Here is a 23159-nt window from a genome sequence, read left to right on the forward strand (position 1 = left end):
CTCGCGCCACTGAAGAACCCTCCCAGCAGACCCAGAAGCAAGAAGGCATCCTGGTTCACCGACGAACTCAAGGACTCCAAGAAGACCTGCCGCACCCTCGAGAAAGTCTGGCGCCTCGACCAGACCACAGACAGCATGACCGCCCTCAAACACGCCACCCGCAAGCACCACCAGCTCATCCGCACCACCAAGAAGAAATCACTGAAGGAACGACTGGACAACAACGCCCACGACAGTAAGGAACTCTTCACCATCGTCAAGGAGTTCTCCAACCCCAGCACCGGCCGCAACGACATCACTCCGTCACAAGATCTCTGCGACTCCCTCGCCTCGTTCTTCCACCGCAAGATCGCCGACTTCCACAACAGCTTCGGCGCACCATCCACGCGCCCGACCGCCGAACCAACGCCCCCCACCGCCACCCTCCGCACCTGGACCACGGTGACCACCGAAGACAGAGCCCGCACGATGAACACCATCCACTCCGGATCTCCAACCGACCCCTGCCCCCACCACGTCTTCAACAAGGCCTACTCCACCATCGCACCCCAACTCCGGAACATCATCAACACCTCCTTCAACACCGCCACCTTCCCAGAGAGCTGGAAGCATGCCGAGCTCAGCGCCCTACTGAAGAAACCTACAGCGGACCCCACCGACCTCAAGAACATCCGCCCCATCTCGTTCCTCCCTTTTCCGGCTAAAGTCATCGAGAAGATCGTCAACAGACAGCTTGCGGCCTTCCTCGAGACGAACGGATCCCTCGACCCCTCGCAGTCCGGTTTCAGAGCCAACCACAGCACTGAGACCGCCCTCATCGCAGCCACCGACGACATCCGAGCCCTGCTCGACAACGGGGAAACAGCGGCACTCATCCTCCTGGACCTCTCTGCAGCGTTCGACACTGTCTGCCACCGCACACTAGTTCAGCGCCTCAGCAACATCGGCATCCAAGAGAAGGCACTGGAGTGGATCATCTCGTTCCTCGCTGGAAGAACACAGAGAGTCCGCCTCCCCCCGTTTCGTTCCGAGGCTACCAAAGTCATCTGTGGCGTCCCGCAAGGATCATCACTCAGCCCCACCCTCTTCAACGTCTACATGAGACCTCTTGCAGCCATCGCACGCCAACACAACCTCAACAATATCTCCTACGCTGACGACACCCAGCTGATCCTCTCCCTCACCAGAGACCCCGACACCGCCAGAGCCAACCTGCACGAAGGGATGAAAGACGTCGCAGACTGGATGAAGAACAGCCGCCTGAAACTGAACTCAGACAAGACGTAAGTCCTCATCCTGGGACCATCGCCCTCCGCCTGGGACGACTCCTGGTGGCCCCCCGCCCTGGGCACCGCACCCAAGCCAACAGACCACGCACGCAACCTGGGCTTCATCCTGGACTCCTCACTCTCGATGACCAGACAAGTCAACGCAGTCTCCTCATCGTGCTTTCACACCCTGCGCATGCTTCGTAAGATCTTCCGATGGATCCCGACCGAAACCAGGAAGACGGTCACCCAAGCACTCGTCACCAGCCGACTGGACTACGGTAACACCCTCTACGCCGGAACTACAGCCAAGCTACAGAAAAGACTCCAACACATCCAGAACGCCTCCGCCCGACTCATCCTGGACATCCCCAGACGCAGCCACATCTCCGGCCACCTGAGAGACCTGCACTGGCTCCCCGTCAACAAGAGGATCACGTACCGTCTCCTCACCCACACACACAAATCTCTCCACGACCTGGGCCCCAAGTACCTCAACGACCGCCTAACCTTCTACACGCCCACTCGCCAGCTACGGTCTACCAGCCTCGCCCTCGCCGCCGTACCACGCATCCGGAGAGCCACCGCCGGAGGAAGATCCTTCTCCTACCTGGCGGCCAAGACATCGTACTCCCTCCCCATCCACCTTCGGCTGACCCAGGACCACCTCGCCTTCAGGAAACAACTCAAGACCTGGCTGTTCGAGCAGTAGCGGGCCCTTTCCCCCAAGCGCCTTGAGACCCTTCCGGGTGAGTAGTGCGCTATACAAGTGATATGATTGATTGATATCTTTGTAACTATGGCAAAGTGAAAGATGAGTAAATCTGGGATTGTGTCTAGTGGTGATGACCAATTGCTGTCAGCTGGATAGGCCTTAAACTTCTTCAGTGTGAGCATAGTTTGTGTCTTCCAATCTGAATATTTCAAGGACAAGATAATCATGCCTAGAAGCAAAGTAAGATGTGCACTATGTCTTGAAATGGAAACATGTCTTACCAGCTAGCTGTGGGTATCCTATGCGTACCAGATCTTCATACAGTTGCTTGACTGGATTTTGATGAGACAGAAGAACACCGTTTAACCAGATGAGCAACAATCTGTTCCCATGCTCCTTGTAGCTCTTATTTCCTGCACAATAGAGTACTAGAAGGTTAAACTGTGAAATCACCATCATATCCCACGTTAAGTAGATTCTGAAAGTTTAAAACATTTTACAAAGTTTATATTGTATGCATGTTCATGTCAAGAAGATATCTGCACATCAAAACAATACCTCCTTTGTGAATCTAAGTGTCAATTAGGTATTTGTTGCTGATCTTCTGACACAACGTTCTACTTCACGGAGTTACCCAGTCACGTGAAGTAGAGTATTGCAAATCAATAAAATCACCAATGCAAGTTAAATCTATCCATGGACCAAGGTGTGTGCGTGCAATAAAAAAAGAATTCTCCTACAACCCCCTTCCCCACCCCACCAAAGGTTTTTTTTGTATCCATAGGTGGGAGGGCATTGCGCCAACTAGTACAGGGAAGGAGAAGAGAAGAGACGAGACATGATACCTGCGTCCGAGAAAAAAAGAGTTGGGGTCAGATTTACTTATTTGTCACATAACACAGTGCAGCAATAACATGTGTTGTGCAATGGGAGAAAACAGTACAAATGCAAAAATAACAGTTGATGGACAGAATGCAGAACAATGTCATACATTCACGCCAGTACAGAGATCTGGGCCTAGATCCATCGTTTTTTTGCACTCCACACCACCCCAATTCAAACATGGCCATATGCAAATCAGCCTTGACCCTGTGCCTCATGGGAACAGTCCAGCCCGAACTGCCAAGCCATGTCTTTCCTGGACCGGAATCAAGCATCCTAGGACCGGTTTCTGGCTATCAGCTGTCTTCAGCCAGGATAGCTTGACTCCAGAGGTGTGAAGAGCATGGGACTCACGTTTGAGCATACCCATCCCACTCGGAGTGACAAATGCAAAAATAACAGTTGATGGACAGAATGCAGAACAATGTCATACATTCACCCCAGTACAGAGATCTGGGCCTAAATCCATCGTTTTTTTTGTACTCCACACCACCCTAGTTCAGACATGGCCATACGCAAATCAGCCTTGACCCTGTGCCTCATGGGAACAGTCCAGCCCGAACTGCCAAGCCATGTCTTTTCTGGACCGGAATCAAGCATCCTAGGACCGGTTTCTGGCTATCAGCCTTCATCAGCCAGGATAGCTTGACTCCAGTGGTGTGGAGAGCATGGGACTCACGTCTGAGCATACCCATCCCACTCGGGGTGACAAATGCAAAAGGGTCAAGGCTGATTTGCATATGGCCATGTCTGAACTGGGGTGGTGTGGAGTGCAAAAAAACGATGGATTTAGGCCCAGATCTCTGTACTGGGGTGAATGTATGACATTGTTCTGCATTCTGTCCATCAATTGTTGTTTTTGAAAAACAGTACAAAGCGATATCTTCTATCTTTGGCCTGCTGCTGGATGCGTCCCAAGCACTGGTTCTATAATTAGGCTTTCTTCCACATGGCACAGCCATACATCACAGTGGAAAGGGGAGTGTGTGCTCTCTAGCTTAGGATTTGCAATGGAAACTTGCAAGCCAAGTTTAAGTTCACTAAATACATCAGTACAATAGGTAAAGTGAAATATCTCAGTTCATTGAGATGCAATAGAATATGATACAGAATAATTTAAAAGTAAACAGAAGATCCATAATGAAACTTTCCTTTTCTCTTCTAAACATATCTTACATATAGGTTCATGTAACAAGAGTCTCTAATTTGAGAGCAAAGAAGGTGTCAGCATGATCAGACTTCAGTAAAAGTCTTGGAAAAATGAAATAAGTGATTAGCATAAAGCTTCACTTGTAAGAATATGGCAAACAGAGAGATCTGTAACTCTCAAAGTCTAGAGGGAATCTGCTGTGAATTGAACAGTGTAAACACCAACTTAAAAGTAACAGGAGATGCAGAAACATGCTAATCTGCTTTTCACACCACCAAGGAAAATCAAAACATTCCTTGAGCGCACCTGCAACATAACTGAGGCTGTGGTTCTCAAACTTGAACATGTTGCAACCCTGGTATGTGATGAACACAAAGCTTCTTTTCTCCATTGCTTCTCCATGTTTACTGTCAAGTTTCCCTCCAGGCCTCTCTATCAGCAGTCTAATACAGACAATAAACTTTTCTCTAACTAACAAAATCATAAATAAGCAAGAAAAGAAAATCAGGATGGCAAGCAAAATGCATTTCAATTGAGGCCTGTAGTCAGGCTAACTTTAATTAAGCTATACAAGCACATGTCTAACTTGAAAAATAAATGTAAAACATGAGCAAAAGAATTCATGTTTACATCTGTAAATATAACTTGAAGTGAGTGTAAAAACGTGAATAAAGAATACATGCTTTCATGTTAAACTTAACTTTAGTGCACACGTATATAAATATCTAGTCTTTACAGTGAATACATTTCATTATTACGTTTTAATGCTTCACACACACATTAATGAAGTTAGGCGCACAGTGACTAAAATGTCAAATGTACATATATGCTGCTCTAGCAGGAACCAACCAAGTAAAGCCTCTTTAACGCAAATCGACGCAAAACAGTTCAAATCGCTTTTTGCACTGAGAAAGGCCACCTTTCCAGCGGCAAAATGCATTTGCTCCGGAAAGTAAATGCCAGTAAATTCCTTTGCATCAGTTTGCAGTAGTGTGAAGCCTTTGTAAAACAGGATCTAGAAGAAGAAATGTAATAATGAAATACGGATGTCTGGAGAGTTCTAGAGCAATCTAAACCTCAGACATGTCAGCTCATCTACATTATTTTTACCTTGTATTAGTGCATAAAACATTCGCACATAAATTGCTGCATGCTATGATTCTTGTTTTTATTAACAAACAAATAACTTCTTGACGGGCATGCCCTTGGAAGGGCCATTTCCAGGGCTTAAATTGTAAATTAATCAATAAAGAAAGAAGAATATGTGCAAAGTCTCAAAGTTCTTGCTAAGAGCGCTTGCCAGTGCTGCCGAATGCCAGGCTCATCTTGTACCAAGGTTGTCAGACTGTCTAGTCTTGATTCCAACCTCATGTTTCTTTCTGTCACCACCCCACATTTCCGGTCCCTTTATTTCACCTGTGCAGGTATTTTTTTTCTTAACTGCTATCTCTCTTTGTCGCCGCTTTCCTTTTTTTCACTATTTATCCCTCGCTTTTTTGCCTTTCTCTCTCTTGCTCTTGATGAAAGTCTGATAAAGAAGAATATGTCCCAGTTTCCAAAAATGGCTACTGATGACCACCACCTGCAACCACCGATATAAATGAAGAACTGGCCGCCTCTCTAGTTACCAGTGGTAAATTAATAATATTGACAAAAGGAGCAACAAACACAAAAGTTAAAGTCCTGGTCAAAGCCCTTGTAGCCTTCAGGGCAAGACTGGAAACCAAAATAAACTCCGGCAAAAATGCTGTAAATAGCCCAATAGCAGACCGCAGGAGGACACAACTACAATGGGGCCACTGAGGCTAAGCTGGGACTTGGCAGCGGCAGACTGGCCAGACCACCCCCGGTCTCCTGCATATTTAGATACTGCTCTTGTCTCGATGTTAGGTTCATATCTTTCTCTTAGGAGAAGGGCAGCTCGACCCTCCAAGGAAGTTTTAATCTATTTCATCCTAGAGGTGCAAAATGGTGCAGAATAATATAAATGACGTGAGCTGCTGTGAGTGCCTGATAATTCTTTGTACCATGTAGCGATTGAATCAGATGAACCAGGCTCCAAAAACCTGAGTGCTGTTCCAAGTGAAGTCATTTTGCTGGCTACGAATCAGGGGGCGCAAACCCAGTTGTCTCAGAAATGAATTGGTAGCCCCAAGTAATAACCTTGCCTGGCTCACCCCCTACCAAATTTCCAAGAAAACTACTGGTGGATCAGGTGCTCTTATATCTCCAGAACTAGGTCTTCAGTGGGTGGCAACAGTAGGTGAGGAATCAGACGGCCAGTGGCTAGGGACCAGCCTTGTACTCACATATCTAGGCCCTGATTCGCCAAAGAATCTGTCACTTTGCCTAGGTCCCTCTGACAGAATCACCTTGTGTCCCTCTGCTGTCCCCATGAGAGATGGTCAAAGCCTGAGGCGTCTGAGTGCAAGGTAGGGAATGGCAAAGCTCGCCGCTTTGGTTCTTTATGGTGGAACTGTGCACCATGATTAAAAGCAATCCCCACCATGAGAAGAAATAACCAGCTTCTTATTTTTCTCCCTCCCTCCTTTTGGCAATTGGACTCAGAATTCCAGTTTGCAGCAGGGCTACGGTGTTGGAGACCTAACTTTACTGGCTACATTTTTTCGTTGTCAGGACAGCTTGAAACATCTGCAGCAAAAGCTGTATATAGCGGGCCATAGAAGTTTATGCTTCACAGTGCAAAGCCCAGAGTTCCTGGAGGCACAACTGGAGGTGTCAAACCTGGACGCCCCTTGCAGCATTGATCCACTGCAGGGGTGGCTGTAGCACTAGTAATACCCTACTCATCACCTTTGGTACCAGTGGAGGAGACACTTGCTTGAAAAAAAAATTTGTGTCGAAACCAGGGCCCACACACAATCTGAGCTTCTCAGAAACAACAGGGAGGGATGCAGCCTGTTCCTTAACAAAAACACAGACCATCCGGTGATAGAAATTCCTGACACTGCTCACAGTCACATCAAAGTGTAACTTTGTAATTCGTTGGTTTATCCTGAACATGTAATCAGCAGTTAAATGTTTCTCTAGAACATGAAACTGACTATGTAAAAGCAACACTGCTTCCAAGGGGGCTGAGCCAAAATCAATGACTGAAACCCCAGTAGCTGGGGATAATGCAGAAAAAGGGTCAACTATAGTTAAGTGTTTACCAATATAATGAAGGAGGGAATATGCAGACTAATATCAACCAGTCTGCAACAATGGGGGAAGATCTAGCGGCCGTGCTCTTAAATTGAGGGCTCAGAACTTAAGGGGCCCGCCAAAGCTGAACAGTCTAAAGGAAGTCTAACCTCAGCAATTTGACTCAAGAAACTTAAGAAAACTACCTTTCCCAAATCAATTATATCTACTGGTGAGGGTCCTTTCTCAGTAAATACTGAATCATCTGGGGTTGCTGAGATTTTTTTTTGTTCTCTGACAGCTCAATCAATCAATCAATCACGGCATTTGTAAAGCGCTCTACTCTCCCGGGAGGGTCTCAAGGCGCTGGGGGAGGGGTAAGTTACTGCTCGAACAGCCAGGTCTTGAGCTGCTTCCTTAAGGAGAGATGGTCTTGGGTTCGCCAAAGGTGGGTGGGGAGGGAGTTCCAAGTCTTTGCCGCCTGGTAGGAGAAGGATCTTCCTCCGGCGGTGGCTCTGCGGATGCGTGGAACGGTGGTGAGTGCGTGGCTGGTCGATCGTAGCTGGCGGGTGGGCGTGTAGAAGGTCATGCGGTCGTTGAGGGACTTGGGGCCCACGTTGTGGAGAGCCTTGTGTGAGTGGGTGAGGAGTCTGAACGTGATTCTCTTGCTGACGGGGAGCCAGTGCAGGTCTCTCAGGTGTCCGGAGATGTGGCTGTGTCAGGGGATGTCGAGGATGAGTCGTGCGGAGGCGTTCTGGATGCGTTGGAGTCTTTTTTGAAGTTTGGCTGTGGTTCCGGCGTAGAGGGTGTTCCCGTAGTCTAGTCGACTGGTGACGAGTGCCTGGGTGCCGGTCTTCCTGGTTTCCGTGGGGATCCATCTGAAGATCTTGCGGAGCATGCGCAGGGTGTTGAAGCACGAGGCTGAGACGGCGTTGACTTGTCTGGTCATTGACAGGGAGGAGTCCAGGATGAAGCCCAGGTTTCGTGCGTGGTCCGTTGGTTTGGGAGCAGTGCCCAGGGCCGGGGGCCACCAGGAGTCGTCCCAGGCGGAGGGTGATGATCCCAGGATGAGGACTTCCGTCTTGTCTGAGTTCAGTTTAAGGCGGCTGTTTCTCATCCAGTCGGCGACGTCTTTCATACCTTCGTGTAGGTTGGCTCTGGCGGTGGTGGGGTCGCTGGTGAGGGAGAGGATGAGCTGGGTGTCGTCGGCGTAGGAGATGATGTTGAGGTTGTGCTGGCGTGCGATGGCAGAGAGGGGGCTCATGTAGACGTTGAAGAGGGTGGGGCTGAGTGATGATCCTTGTGGTACGCCACAGATGACTTCGGTGGCCTCGGATCTGAACGGAGTGAGGCGGACTCTCTGGGTTCTTCCGGTGAGGAACGAGATGATCCACTCCAACGCTTTCTCTCGGATTCCGACGTTGCTGAGGCGCTTCACTAGGGTGCGGTGGCAGACGGTGTCGAATGCTGCAGAGAGGTCCAGGAGGATGAGGGCCGCTGTTTCCCCGTTGTCGATCAGGGTTCTGATGTCGTTGGTGGCTGCGATTAGTGCGGTCTCGGTGCTGTGGTTGGCCCGAAACCCGGACTGCGAGGGGTCGAGGGATCTGTTCGTCTCGAGGAAGGTGGCAAGCTGTTTGTTGGCGGTCTTCTCGATGACTTTGGCCGGAAAAGGAAAGAGTGAGATGAACCGGTAGTTTTTGAGGTCGGTGGGGTCCGCCGTCGGTTTCTTCAGGAGGGCGGTCAGCTCGGCGTGCTTCCAGCTCTCCGGGAAGGTGGCGGTGTGGAAGGAGGAGTTGATGGTGTCTCGGAGATGGGGTGCGATGGTGGCGTTGGCTTTGTTGAAGACGTGGTGTGGACACGGGTCGGTTGGTCATCTGGAGTGGATGGAGTTCATCGTGCGGGTGGTGTCTTCGGTGCTGATCGGGGTCCAGTTGCAGAGGATGGTGGTGGTGGGCGCTGGTTCGGTGGTTGGGTGCGTGGTCTGTGAGTCGAAGCTGTTGTGTATGTCGGCGATCTTGCGGTGGAAGAATGAGGCGAGTGAGTTGCAGAGGTCTTGCGAGGAAGTGATGTCGTTGTTTCCGGCGCTGGGGTTGGAGAACTCTTTGACGATGCTGAAGAGTTCAGAACATGGCAAACCGAATCAGATGAAGAAGGTGTAAATTTAGATAATATGGTCATTAAATAAAGGACTTGTTGAACAAGGTAATCTCCTAGAATCAGATCCTAGCTCCCAAATAGACTAGACATTTTCCTATAGCATCACGTTGCTAAAGAGTTCACACTTAGGGGCATGTTTCCAAGGGCATAGAGTTGGTAAAAGTGATGCTCTGGAGGTGCTATGCTCTGCTCCATATTTACAAAGCGGTGCTAAGCCACTTTGAGAGGCTTAATGCAGCCTTGTAAATACTCATCACTTTGCGAGAAGGGGGCGTGCAATGGGTGTTGCTGTGGGTTTTGACGCTGCCCTAGATTTACAAGAATCTGTAAATCTGAGGCAGCGCCAAAAATTAAAATCAGTGAAAAGCAGGTGTTAGAGTGGTGCAACAAGGAGAAATACTTCTATTGGATGTACGTCGTTACAACGCATGCTTTTACAATACATGCCTTTACGACGCAACTTTTACAATGCAAGTCGTTACAACGAATTGCGTAGGGGGGCGCTGGATAGTGAATAGTTTAATTTACTATTCCAACTCCAGTCCCCGTGGATAGTAGGGAAGGTGTTGGATAGTAAATTAAAACTATTCCCTATCCTAGAGCGCCCCCCAGCGCAAGTCGTTCTAATGACTTGCGTTATAATGGTTGCGTCGTAAAGGTACTGCGTTGTAAAAGTTGCATTGTAAACGCTGTTCCCCCTTCTATTTCTCCTTGTTGTTTGCTCCTTCTGTGTGTGCTGCATTCAGCACACATAGAAGGAGCAGAAAGCCATCAATGATTGTTTTAGTACAAGAGGGGGTCCCTTCCTGCACAAAAACAATCAATCATTAATGGCGATTTGCTACTTCTATGTGTGCTACATTCTGCAGCACACTTAGAAATAGCAAATCACCATCATTGGTTGTTTATGTGCAGGAAGGGATACCTTCCTGCACAAAAATAATAATTCCTGCAACACCAGCACCCTTGCAAAATGGCGCAAGGGCATCTGCACTGGTCTAGGCAGCTATTTTTAGAGCCGGCACAAAGGAAAACACAGGGGCGAGCTGTATTTTTGTGAATATGGTGCATCCCTACGTTTTTTAATTGACGCAGTGTGGGCTGCTAGATTGTGTGCAGCGCCATGCCATTTCCTTTTAAATATCCCCCTTTGTACCTTTGTAGGCTACACAGCTCTAATTAAGGTTAGGGCTTCCAGTTTTATGGTATTTCTTTTTTTAACATTTCCGTCTGTATTTAATCATATTTATTTTTTGGTCATTTTATATGTATTTATCTACATTTATTTTTGTCACAAGCAAAAAAAGACGCTGCAGCTACTATTTTTTTAACATTTATTTAAATAGACAATGGGCACTTTGGTTGGTATAAGTTTAGATAAATTTATGTAGACGGGTTAATGGGTTTCTGCTTTGAACAAAGAGTTCCTTTTGTTACTTGCAGTTCATAAATTGTAATCCTCCTAATATAGCACAGTGAGCTAGGAACGACATGTGGCTCCTACACCTTGTAACCCCCACTGTCTTAATTAACACATCCTACACATTGATTTACACACATATGATTTATTGTCAATGTATAAGGTGTACGTGTGATATAAAGCACCCTGACACCCTGCATTGGGATGCATAGCGCTATAGCACTATAAATGAAATAAAGCAAAATAAAGGTATTTAAATTGTTATTTGTGTAAATACTGGGATGGACCAGCACATCTAACATTCCTACAGTGCATGCTATCTCTCATATCCAGGGGCTGAATATAGTCAAACGCATGTCAGCTCAGTGGCTCAAGGGAGCCTTTTTAAACAGAAGGGCGATGGGAGCAAACTGCTTCACCTCCCAGCACAGTTCACCCCTTAGCATCCTGGCAAATGCAGTACAGTTTAAATGCTTACTTGGAATTTTGCTGAAGTGTTTCACCAAAGATGGTGCAGGTTAGTGCTGTTAATCGCTAGACACGTGTTTCTGGATAGTATCCTTCATTTGTGGAGATGACTGCATCATTGATCTATTGGAGAGCAATCTGTATGTGACTGTGACAAGTGTTGTTCTGTCCTGGTGAGAGTTCATGGTGCTCCCTTCAAATTGCTAAGAGTATGCAAATGTAGAAATCACTTTGATGCTTCCCTGTTTGGCCCGCCCACCTTAGTAGTATCTAAAGGTCTTCCTGCCTTTTGCCAGGATGATAGACAGCTTAACAAGTGGCCTCCATTGCACATACCTGCCGATTTTGGTGAGGAGTTCTTGAAGCGGAGGATTATGAGGACATCACCACCAATCAAACAAGATTTACTTCATATAGTTTAGAGGAAAGACCTTTGTTTGGTGCAGACCCACTCAGACACTCACACACCCACCCACAAACCCAGTGAAATGCTTATGCAGCCACTCCCAGACCCATACAGCCACTCACACATCTACTCATGCACCCATTGAGACACTCACCACTCCCTCACACACCAACTAGGAACTCATACGCTGACACACACTCACTCTCAAACTACTCACATACACATTCGTAGACCCATACAAGTACTCAGACAACCACTCACTCATCCATAGTGCCACTCACACACTCACTCACTCAGCTACACTCACTTAACCAAATACTCACTCAAACAGACACTCATTCATCCATGCAGCGACTTACACAGTCATTCACTCACTCATACAGCCATTCAGGCACCCACTCACTCATCCATGCAGTCACTTACACACCCACTCACCCACCCATACAGCCACTCACACAGCTACTCACTCACCCACACAGCTAGTCACACACCTACTAATTCACCAATACAGTCACTCACACACCCATACAGGCACTCAGACACCCACTCAGACACCCATACACACATTCACACTGCGCCTCATGTAGTAGCTTGGTATATATGTTTAACACTCCTAAACTTTTAGAAAACACTCACACTCACTCGATGATGTCACTGGCGATGTCAACTGAGATGTCATCAGTGATGTCATGAGTGATGTGACTGACAAAATGTCATGAGTGATGTAATATGTGAGGTCATAAGCAGTGCATTGAGGGGCGTGAGTTATAATTATCTGAGCTAACTATATCTGCTGAATTTCACTGGTTTAGTACAAGTAAAATTTGAGCCTAACTATATTATCCCTGTAACCGTTATTGTTTTTTTCAATATATATAACTCTGGTCTGTGATTTACGGCAAACCAATTCACTCGAGTGCACGCAAAAAAGCCATTCATCGGGGTTTTTCAAGCAGTTTCAAATTATTTATTTCGCGCTTCTGCAGCCAGTTTGACAAACGCGTTTCAGCGTTTCCGCCTTCGTCAGTGTCAACTCATAACTTTACTCATGCCAGTTTAAATAAACAAACAAACAATTACCATGTTAATCAACATAGAAAATGTCTAGTGCATTATGTACAAGTGAAAACATGAAAATAAACAGTGGACAAACCATGTATTCAAAAACGGCGGCCATCTAAAGGTAACGTTTTTTATATACTGTAAAACGAACCTATTCCACTGTTTAAAGAATAAGGCCCTGAATGGGCTAGGGAAACACAGATTTAACAGTAGTTTTGCACTTATCATTGGAGAACTGTTAGCTGAGGGATTTCGAGTTCAGGTGAGGTTACTGTAGGTTAACACAGTTTCTAACGGCCTACATGAACCCACATTTCTTCTTCATTATTAAGACCCATAGGGGCCTTTGTCTGCAGCTTTATAATGTACTTGGACTCTAGTGTACGGAGTTTCTTGATGTTGTCACCTCCTCGTTCTGATTTAACCAATTGGTCCAAGCAGAAGAAGGTTAAGAGATTACAGTTGCTGCCATGTTCTTTCTCGAAATGGCGAGCCACCGGATACACTTGATCTTTATTTGTGATCGCTCTTTGGTGTTCTAGTATTCTCTTTTTGGCAGGGTGAATTGAACTCCCCGCATAACGTTTTCCACCGGGACATGTGAGACAGTAAACTGTATATTCTGAATTGCAATTCAGCAACTTGGTAATAGGCAGGCCCTTCTGAATACCAGGTACTGCATAGGTTTTGGTCCTGCTACTATGCTTGCATGCCTTGCATTTCATACAGGGGAAGAATCCTATTACGTTCTTGGACCATTTTTTCTTGGAATCATAATGGCTATCAACCAGCTGGTCCTTTAAGGAATTTCCTCTCCTGTATGTGATTAAGGGATTAAGGGTGTCTCTACCTGTTTCATTACAACTTTTCTCTGCTTTTTCCAAGAAGCCCTTGCATTATCCTCTTTTCCTGAACCTTTCTTTAGCTAAGGTTATAGCCTTGCTACATTCTGTGGACGTTGAGCAATTACGCTTCATTCTTAAGAATTCTCCCACTGGAATATTTTTCACCACCCATTTAGGATGACTGCTATCAGCATGGAGAATCGTATTTCCAGCTGTGACCTTACGATGCAGTGATGTTTCAATCTTCTCATTTTCTATATACACTGTCAGGTCTAGATACACTACTTCCTTTCCGCTTATGCAGCCTGTGAACTTTAGATTTAGGTCGTTCACATTGAGGATCTCTATGTATCTCTCTGCTTCACTCCTTGGCCCGCGCCACACGATGAATAAATCATCAATGTAACGCGCCCATAGGGCGATTTTGTCCATCCAATGTTCATTTTGCCCCGCCCAGGCCACGTGCTTCTCCCACCAGCCGACGAATAAATTTGCGTAGCTGGGGGCGAAGCACGTGCCCATTGCGGTCCCTTGTCTTTGGCGGTACAGTTGTCCTGAAAATGTAAAAATGTTGTTATACAAGCAAAATCTGGTGAGTTCCAATAACATTTGATTATGTTTTCGGAATTTCAGAGGTCTTTTGTACAGAAAGTAGTTCATGGCGTGTAAGCCCTTTTCATGATCTATTGAGGTATATAAACTCGTTATGTCCAAAGTTATTAGGAGCATATCAGAGTCCCAGCTGGTACCTTCAATGATTCGTAAAAAGTCTTTTGTATCCTTAAGATATGAATTCAGATCTTTCACCATTGGGGAGATGAAGTGGTCAATGTAGATTGAGGTATTCTCCAAAAGGCTCTTTTTGGAAGAGACGATGGGTCTTCCCAGTGGCCAGGTCTTGCTTTTGTGCACTTTTGGTAAGTGGTAGAATGTTGCAACTTCTGGATGTTCACATTTGATGAACTGTCAGTCTAGCTGGTCCAGAATGCCTTCATTTCGCCACCCTGATATCAGTTCATTGAACTTGGTGATACTGTCCAGATACTCCTGACGTTTTATTGGAGTATAATGTTCTATGTTTTTCAACTGTAAAAAGGCTTCATCCTCATATTGATCTTTGCTGAGGACCACTACATTCCCCCCCTTATCAGAGGGTTTGATGATGATGGTATTGTCTTCCTTGAGTCTCTTTACCGCCTCCCACTGATTCTTGGTCATGTTCCTTTTCTTTTCGTTGAACTTTTTTACTTGTAGCTGTTTAAGTTCCTCAATCACCAGTTCTTGAAATGTATCTATATCATCATGAGGTGTCCTAGGGATTATTTTCGATTTTTTGCGTATAGTGCTTTTACATCCTTTTTGATTGATTCCAGTGTCTTCCAATAATTGTGTGGCATTACTTTGCATCTCTTCTTCCTCAGCGTCTAATTCATTTAGAATTTGTATGGTTTCCAAATCCGATCCCACAAGTGCGTCAAAAGACCCTTGTTGTCCTGTTGTCACATTCGTATTTTTCCCAGGGTGTAAAATATGTATTTTCAACAATTTGATTTTTTATGTGAACAGATAGAGATCTATCCGCATTTGTGTATAGTTGTATGCCGCTGTAGGACAAAATGTAAGTCCTAATTTGAGAACAGTCGTTTCTATTTCAGTCAGTGTTCTGTTTGATAGATTAATTACTGTCTGTTCATTGTTTACTTCCATTGTTTGCCCCGTTTGCTCCGAGTGACTACTGGGGTGGATCGCCCTGTAACAACTTTTTTGCTCCTCCTTGTTGGCCTCCTCTTCCTTCTGGGGGTACTCGTTGGGCTGGTCGTTGTCTCAGCCCTCTCATTAATTCGTACTCCTGAAAAAAAGGAAGTGTCGGGGCAATTGATGGATTTGAAGTTGTGGGAATTTGACCTGCGGATCTTTCCTCCCCTCCTCTTCCAGCTTGTTCATCCCCCGATATTTCTGATTCGGAAGTGCTTGGCGGTGTGCTTTGTTTAGACTGGGATTTCGATAGTTCTTTCCTAGGGGCGTCGTATTTTTTCGCGAATGTCAAAATGCACCCATTGCTGTAATCCTTCTCGTCTCTTAGGAATTTTGTTTGTTTCCTTGTTTTTATTGTAGCCTCATAGTCTAGCAATCTCTTTCTCATCGATTGCCGAAGTTCTTCGCTTTTTTTATCATCCTTTTCTTCCTCGATTTTCTTTTCAATATCTTTGATTTTTTCTTGTAAGTCAGCACGGTCTATCCATGCATACTTAATTAGGATTTTCAGCATCACACTGGTCACTTCTGTTGTGTAATCTGCCCATTCCTTGAGTAGGGCCGGGTTGGGGGTCTCGTAAGAGGGTACGGTATAGATCCTAAGGCCACGTGGTACTCTGCCTACATCTAAATATTTCTGCAGGCTAGTTGCTTCCCACCATTTGCGTATTTCTTTCTAATACGCTTTCTCTAACGCTGTGAACAGACTTTTAAGTGTTGTTGGAGCCTTCGTTTTCTCCGGCTCGTTTCTCTGTCCAGATTCTCCTTTATGTGCAAACAAATCCTCTGCTGCTGCTTCCCTTTCTGTGTCCGAAAACATACTCTATTTTGCAGAAGCGCTTTACTATAATGCTTGACACCCCCTGTTCAATTGCTTTATCGTAACTTGCCGGTACTTCATGAAAAACCGGGAATCGCACTCACCGCGCGCTCCGCCTCTCAGGTCTCCCTTCGAAACAGTCACGCTGGAGATCAGCGATATGTGTCCCTCGTTCTTTCACGTCTTCTCATAGACGCCGCGGTATCCCCGGACACTCCGACGGGGAAAAACGACAATTAAATTCCTCAACGCACTTTCACCAGTTGTTGCTCCACATGTTACGGGTGCTTCCTCGGCGCGCGGTGAGACGCGCAGTTACACTCCCAACTCTGGTCTGTGATTTACGGCAAACCAATTCACTCGAGTGCACGCAAAAAAGCTATTCATCTGGGTTTTTCAAGCAGTTTCAACTTATTTATTTCGCGCTTCTGCAGCCAGTTTGACAAACGCGTTTCAGCGTTTCCGCCTTCGTCAGTGTCAACTCATAACTTTACTCATGCCAGTTTAAATAAACAAACAAACAATTACCATGTTAATCAACATAGAAAATGTCTCATGCATTATGTACAAGTGAAAACATGAAAATAAACAGTGGACAAACCATGTATTCAAAAACGGCGGCCATCTTGGAGGTATTCTTACCCTCTTGTGCTTATCAATTGATCTAAACATGTTTATGTATCAATATGCATTGCAAATTACCAAAGCACAGATGACCATATACAATATGAAGCCTCATATTTTGTGAGTGTTACTCAATACATTTGATAAAATTCATATCAAAGAAGAGAATAAAGGTAACGTTTTTTATATACTGTAATACGAACCTATTCCACTGTTTAAAGAATAAGCCCTGAATGGGCTATGGAAACATAGATTTAACAGTAGTTTTGCACTTATCATTGGAGAACTGTTAGCTGAGGGATTTCGAGTTCAGGTGAGGTTACTGTAGGTTAACACAGTTTCTAACGGCCTACATGAACCCACATTTCTTCTTGAGAATAAGCAAATTATTACACTTCCTGTGATATTAGGTGAGCATTCAGCTGCCACTGCTCTCTTTATTCTCATTAATAAGCACACACACCGTTCTGATTCAATTCTTGAATTCACAGGCTGTCATATCCTTCACTGCCCTGATGAAGACAATTCTTCTTAGTAACTGATACAGGAAAAGTCTTAAAGCTTGCGCTGAATTTCAGCCTTTTACAGTATCACATTCTTTACTGATTTTAGTCTTGGATATGGATTCTCTCACGTATTTACCATATACTTTGCATCTCCATGTAGGCATTTGTTGCATCCAATTCTTCCTGCAGGGACTAATATGACTTTTATTAGTGGAATCCCTAATGGGAAAAGAGAATGGACCTTGTGTAATACGGGTATTCATGACACCCTATCCCTAAAAAAATAGAATCCGCCTGAGATATGGGGTTCTTGGCTTAAAAAGGTTCAGGTAGGGGGTGCACACGCCCTTCCTTATTTTTGAAAAGCGGGCCAGAGGGATGGGCTTCTCAGAGTCTCAAGGAGTCTTGGGGAGGGAGGCCACAAGCCCCTCAAAGCGCCAACCCTTGGCCCAGCTCTGGGGTCGTTTTTGATTTTTTTTTTTTTTTTGCAGCTGCTTTTTTTTTTCCACTGAGATCCCGTGGGTAAACAGTGGATTGTAGCAAGAAAAAAGATAATACTCCACTTTTTTGTTTTTATTGTTATTGCCCCACAAGAACTATGAAGGTGAGCTCCCACAGAGAGAGGCTGCCAATGGGGGAGGAGGGGACCCTGTCAAGGTGCCTGGAACATCCACAGGAGCCGATGATGTACCCATTGCCCCTCTGCCTCAGACACCACCCGAATGTTTATAATTCCAGGTAATGTCTAAAACAGGGGGGAAAGGGGAAGTGGAGAGACGGCCTCAATGGAATCGGGTGACGATCCCTCGGTCGTGGTCTGAGGCGTCTTCTTGACTGTACCTGAAGGAAACAAATTTTTATAGAACACACTTTCCTGGGAAATGACTCAGTCTGAAAACTTTATACTTTAAGACTACAATTACCCCTAGTGTTTTAGGCCTTTGCTTCTCTCTTGTATTTTATGGCTGTATTAATTCCCTCTGGCTACTTCATTGCTGCAAGGAAAGAACAGGATTACATGAAATTTACCCCTAGAAATTTGGAAAACGAATCCACCAGCACCAATATAGCGGTGTGGCCCTGACTGCTAGGGAGGTCTACAATCAGATCTAAAGAGACCGTATGCCAGGGGTAGAGTGCGTTAGGCAAAGGTTGTAACAACCCTTGTGGGGCTTGCCGATTGGGTTTCCCTTTTATGCATGATTCACCCGTTGCAACATACTGTCTCACCTGAGCCGACATTTTCGGCCACCAAAAGTATCTCGACCAAATCTAAGGTTTTCGTGGGTCCTTTGTGACCCGCCAGACGATCATCGTGACAGTTCTTCATAGCTTTCTCTTGCATTTCTCTGGTTGGAAGGTACAACTTCCCTTCATGGTACCGAAGTCCATCCACTAGTTTTCTTCTGTCATCATCTCTTACCCAATCGCTTAGCTGTTCGTCAGACTGAGTTTTCAAAATCTCGGTGGTGAATTCACCAGAATGAATGGCTCCAATAATTTTATTTTGTGGAATTATGGGTTCCACTGTAGCCATTTTCACAGTATCTGCGGACCCAATTCGAGATAAGGCGTCTGCTTTTCCATTCTTCACACCTGGTTTGTACGTGATGACAAAGTCAAATTCTGAGAAATATAATGACCTTCTCAGCTGACTGGGAGTTAATGTCTTTGCTGACTTTAAAAACTGTAAGTTGCGATGATCTGTGTAGACGGTCACACAATGCCTGGCTCCTAACAGATAGTGTCTCCAATCCTGAAACGCTTCTTTAACTGCCAGCAGTTCTTTGTCAGCTATGGAATAATTAACCTCGCATTCTGACAATTTCCGGGACCGGTATGCCACTGGGTGAAGTTGCCCTGTCAGTTTGCTTCTCTGTGATAAAATTCCTCATGTAGCAAAATCGGAAGCGTCAGTTTCGACGTAGAAAGCCTGCTCTGGATCCGGGTGCACCAAAATCGGGGCTGTCACAAAAGTTTTCTTCAAACACTGGAATGCCTCTTCTGCCTCGGGCGACCATTCAAATCTTTTGCCCTTCCTTAACAGCTGAGTGATAGGAGAGGCTAAGGTGGAGAAGTTTGGTATGAACCTCCGGTAGAAATTAGCAAACCCTAGGAAGCTTTGTATCTCTTTTACATTTCGTGGTGACGGCCAATCCTGAATGACTTGCACCTTAGTAGGGTCCATTGCGACTCCTTCTGCGGACAATACAAATCCTAAAAATTCCACCTGATCTGAATGGAACACACACTTTTCTAATTTGACGAACAGATTGTTGTCCAATAATTTTTTCAAGATGGCTCTGACATGTTTCACATGATCTTCCATACAGTCAGAAAAAATTAGTATGTCGTCTATGTAAACGACGGCAACGCGATCAAGGAATTCACTAAGCACATCATTGACCAGATGTTGAAACGCTGCTGGTGCGTTGCATAGACCATATGGCATCACTTGATATTCGAATAGGCCATATTTGGTTCTGAAGGCGGTTTTCCATTCGTCACCTTCGGCAACTCTCACCAAATGGTATGCCCCTCTTAAGTCGAGCTTAGTATAAATCTTAGCTCCTTTGACCTGATCCAGAAGCTGTGATATAAGGGGCAGAGGATATCTGTTCTTCACAGTTACTTGATTCAAGGCTCTGTAGTCTATGCAGGGGCGCAGGGTGCCGTCCTTTTTTGATCGAAAAAACAGAGGCGATGACACCGGAGATTGGGAAGGCCTGATGAACCCAATCTTCAGATATTCATCCAAATACTCCTTCAGGTGAACATTCTCTGACTCCGTTAAGGCGTATATGCGACTGCATGGAAGTTTGGCTCCGGGCTCTAATTCGATTTTACAATCGTATTCTCGATGCTGAGGAAGTTTCTCCGCATTTTTCTTAACAAATACACTGGCTTAATCGCCATATTCCTTTGGAATTTCACGAGTTTCCAACACACAAATGCTGTTCGTGATTTGGGCGAGTTCCTGGGCTGGTGACCCCTCTGATTTTCGACTAGTTGCTTGGAGACAATTATTCTGGCAGTATTCCGAATTCATGGTGATAGTTCTTCTTTCCCAATCTATAGTCGGATTGTGTTCGGACAACCACGGAAGGCCCAGGATCAATTGAAACTGTGGTGCGTCAATAAGGTTAAATCTTATGTACTCACGATGGCCCTGTAACCCGATCAATTCAAGTGTCTCGGTTTCTTCAGTTATCGGACCAGAGGTGAGGTTAGTACCATCCACCGCCTTGACTGCTTCACACTGTTTCTTCCTTACTGCCTTTATGCCAATTTCTTGTGCGTATTTTATATCACAAAAATTTCCGGTGGCGCCCGAATCTATCATGACCGATGCTCCATGGTTTTCTCGAGCTCCAAATCGTATGGTACCTGAAACTATTAGATGTGGTGCGGCTGATTGTAGGGTGTTGACTAATTGCTGAGGCTCTTGCGTAGGTTCCTCAGTACCTCCCACCAGGGCAACCCCATTCACTGGTGGGACCTGTCTTTTAAACCAACACTGATTTTGGATCTTTTTGGGCATTCTTTCACAAAATGACCCGAACCTCCGCAATACATGCACAAATTTTGGGTCCTCCTCTTCTCTCTTTCCTCTTTTGTAAGAGGGCCTCGGATGGAGCCTATCTGCATAGGCTCTTCTCCTGTAGTTTGATCCGACTTAACACTTTCAGGCTTGATGCGGTCTAACCTGGGAACAAAAACTCGGAAGTCTTTTTTCTTTTCAGAACGTCTTTCAGACAATCGATGTTCAATCTGAAGAACCAAATCAATTAGCTCGGAGATTTCCTGAGGTCGTTTCGGTATCTGCGCTAAGGCATCTTTCAACTCATCCTTTAGACCTCGATAGAAAATAGCAGACCGTTTTGCCTCTGGCCAGTCGGTTTCCACAATTAGTTTGTTAAATTGTGCAATATAAGCAACCAGGTCACGGCTCCCTTGCTTGAGGTCTAGTAACTCGTTGTCCGTTGCTTGATTTGCCGTCCTTCTGTCAAAAATTCATAAGAACTCCTTCTTAAAACGTTCAAATCATACAAAGCTGGGTCGTTTAGAGATGCCAATGGCATTGACCATGCGGCTGCGTCACCGCTCAAGTAAGACAGCATGAATGCAACCTTGGCCTGATCTTCTTTAAAAACCACTGATCTGCATAGGAAGTGAAGGGAGCACTGAGACAGGAATATCTGAGCCTTGTGGGGATCCCCTGTGACCCTTTCGGGGTTAGCTAATGGAACAATTGGGGCCACTGAATGTATCACCTGCGTAGCTGCCTCTGCAGCAGTTCTACGACTAGGATCCAGTCCTGGCAATGGAGTAGTACCAGCCAGGAGTTCATCCATTTTTAATTTAATCTGATGAGTTTCTTGTTGGGATCTTTTAATTTCCTCCCTAAGGCTTCTGTTCTCCTCAGCGGACCGGGATAATTGACTCCGTAGCCCCTCTAAAATTCCTGCTAGGGTTTTTAAATCTAACCCCTCTGCCATCTCGACTCGGGTGGATATGCGTTGGCACTTCAATCTCTCAAGGTGCCTGGAACATCCACAGGAGCCGACGATGTACCCAACGCCCCTCCGCCTCAGACACCACCCGAATGTTTATAATTCCAGGTAATGTCTAAAACAGAGGGGAAAGGGGAAGTGGAGAGACAAAAAGAGAGACGGCCTCAATGGAATCGGGGGACGATCCCTCGGTCGTGGTCTGGGGCGTCTTCTTGACTGTACCTGAAGGAAACAAATTTTTATAGAACACACTTTCCTGGGAAATAACTTAGTCTGAAAACTTTATACTTTAAGACTACAATTACCCCTAGTGTTTTAGGCCTTTGCTTCTCTCTTGTATTTTATGGCTGTATTAATTCCCTCTGGCTACTTCATTGCTGCAAGGAAAGAACAGGATTACATGAAATTTACCCCCTAGAAACTAGTGCGTGAACTTCTAAACTCTCTTAGGTTTTTCTACCACTCATTACCTGATTGTAGCATGAAGGAGTTTATAAGTTCAACTGTGCTTCTGCGGATTTCTAGACTGACAAACTAAATAAGAACCAATGACTGAGGAGAATATCAAATTCTGAATGTCTCAGTTTTTTCGTTTTCAAAGTACTTATTCAAGAAAGAGTAGCTGGAAACTTTAACTAAAAGTTTTCTCAAAAATGTTTCCACTTAAATGAAGAAATAAACAAACAAGCCTGACTGGATTCTTCTTCTTCTCAAGTCAACTGAAGAGACGTCCCTAGCTGCGCATGCGATACTAGGTTGCTTCGGAAACACTGTGGCAATTTTCGGAAAGACTGTGGCAAAGTTCCTGAACCTGCGATTCGATTCCGGCACGGAGCTCAAGGCTGACGTGCTCTGTCCGCCGGAACACAGTTGAAGTGCCCAGTTCGAATTACGAACGCGCACCTTGTTCGCATTGATGCTCACGCGCTGAGCAGACACTAGACTGCTGACCTGTAATGGCTGCATCCGTTCTGCTCCACCATGCTGGGTTTCCTGCTGAGTTCTGTATATTCTTAAAGCATTGGTTGAACATCAGGGTGGATATCCGGTGCCTTTTCTTCCACCTTAAGGATGTGAAACCCTTGCGTCGAGGTCGGTGTTGTCTTTTCTGAACCCTGACTAAAGGAATCCTGACAGAACCTTCCTCCAAAGGGGGCCCTCCCAATGTGGGTTTAGTAGGATTTGCCATATAGAATTGCTTTACCATTCTGGGTGCATGCACATTGGAAGAGGGCTCCCACGATCTTTCTTCTGGCCCATAACCCTTCCAGTCAACTAAATAATACAGTTGGTTTCTAGAGATTTTGGAATCTAAAATTCTACTCACTTCGAACTCTTCTTCTGACTCTATAGTGATAGCTAACGGTTTTTTCTTGAGCCTAACATTGGGCGGGTTTTTCTTTAGCAGTGACACATGAAAGGT

At 45.5% G+C, this 23159-nt stretch overlaps 1 protein-coding gene across 1 annotated transcript in view; it reads right to left on the bottom strand.

The window, feature by feature from the left end:
* ANKDD1B (ankyrin repeat and death domain containing 1B) overlaps positions 1-23159 on the bottom strand; it is a 602007-nt gene that overhangs the window by 45522 nt on the left and 533326 nt on the right. Inside the window, exon 15 of the mRNA XM_086960762.1 lies at positions 2265-2396. Within this exon, the coding sequence (XP_086816888.1) occupies positions 2265-2396 (132 nt within the window). The remainder of the gene's footprint in view (positions 1-2264; positions 2397-23159) is intronic.

This window comes from Lissotriton vulgaris, chromosome 3_1 (genome assembly GCF_964263255.1).
Source record: "Lissotriton vulgaris chromosome 3_1, aLisVul1.2, whole genome shotgun sequence".
NCBI lineage: Eukaryota > Metazoa > Chordata > Amphibia > Caudata > Salamandridae > Lissotriton > Lissotriton vulgaris.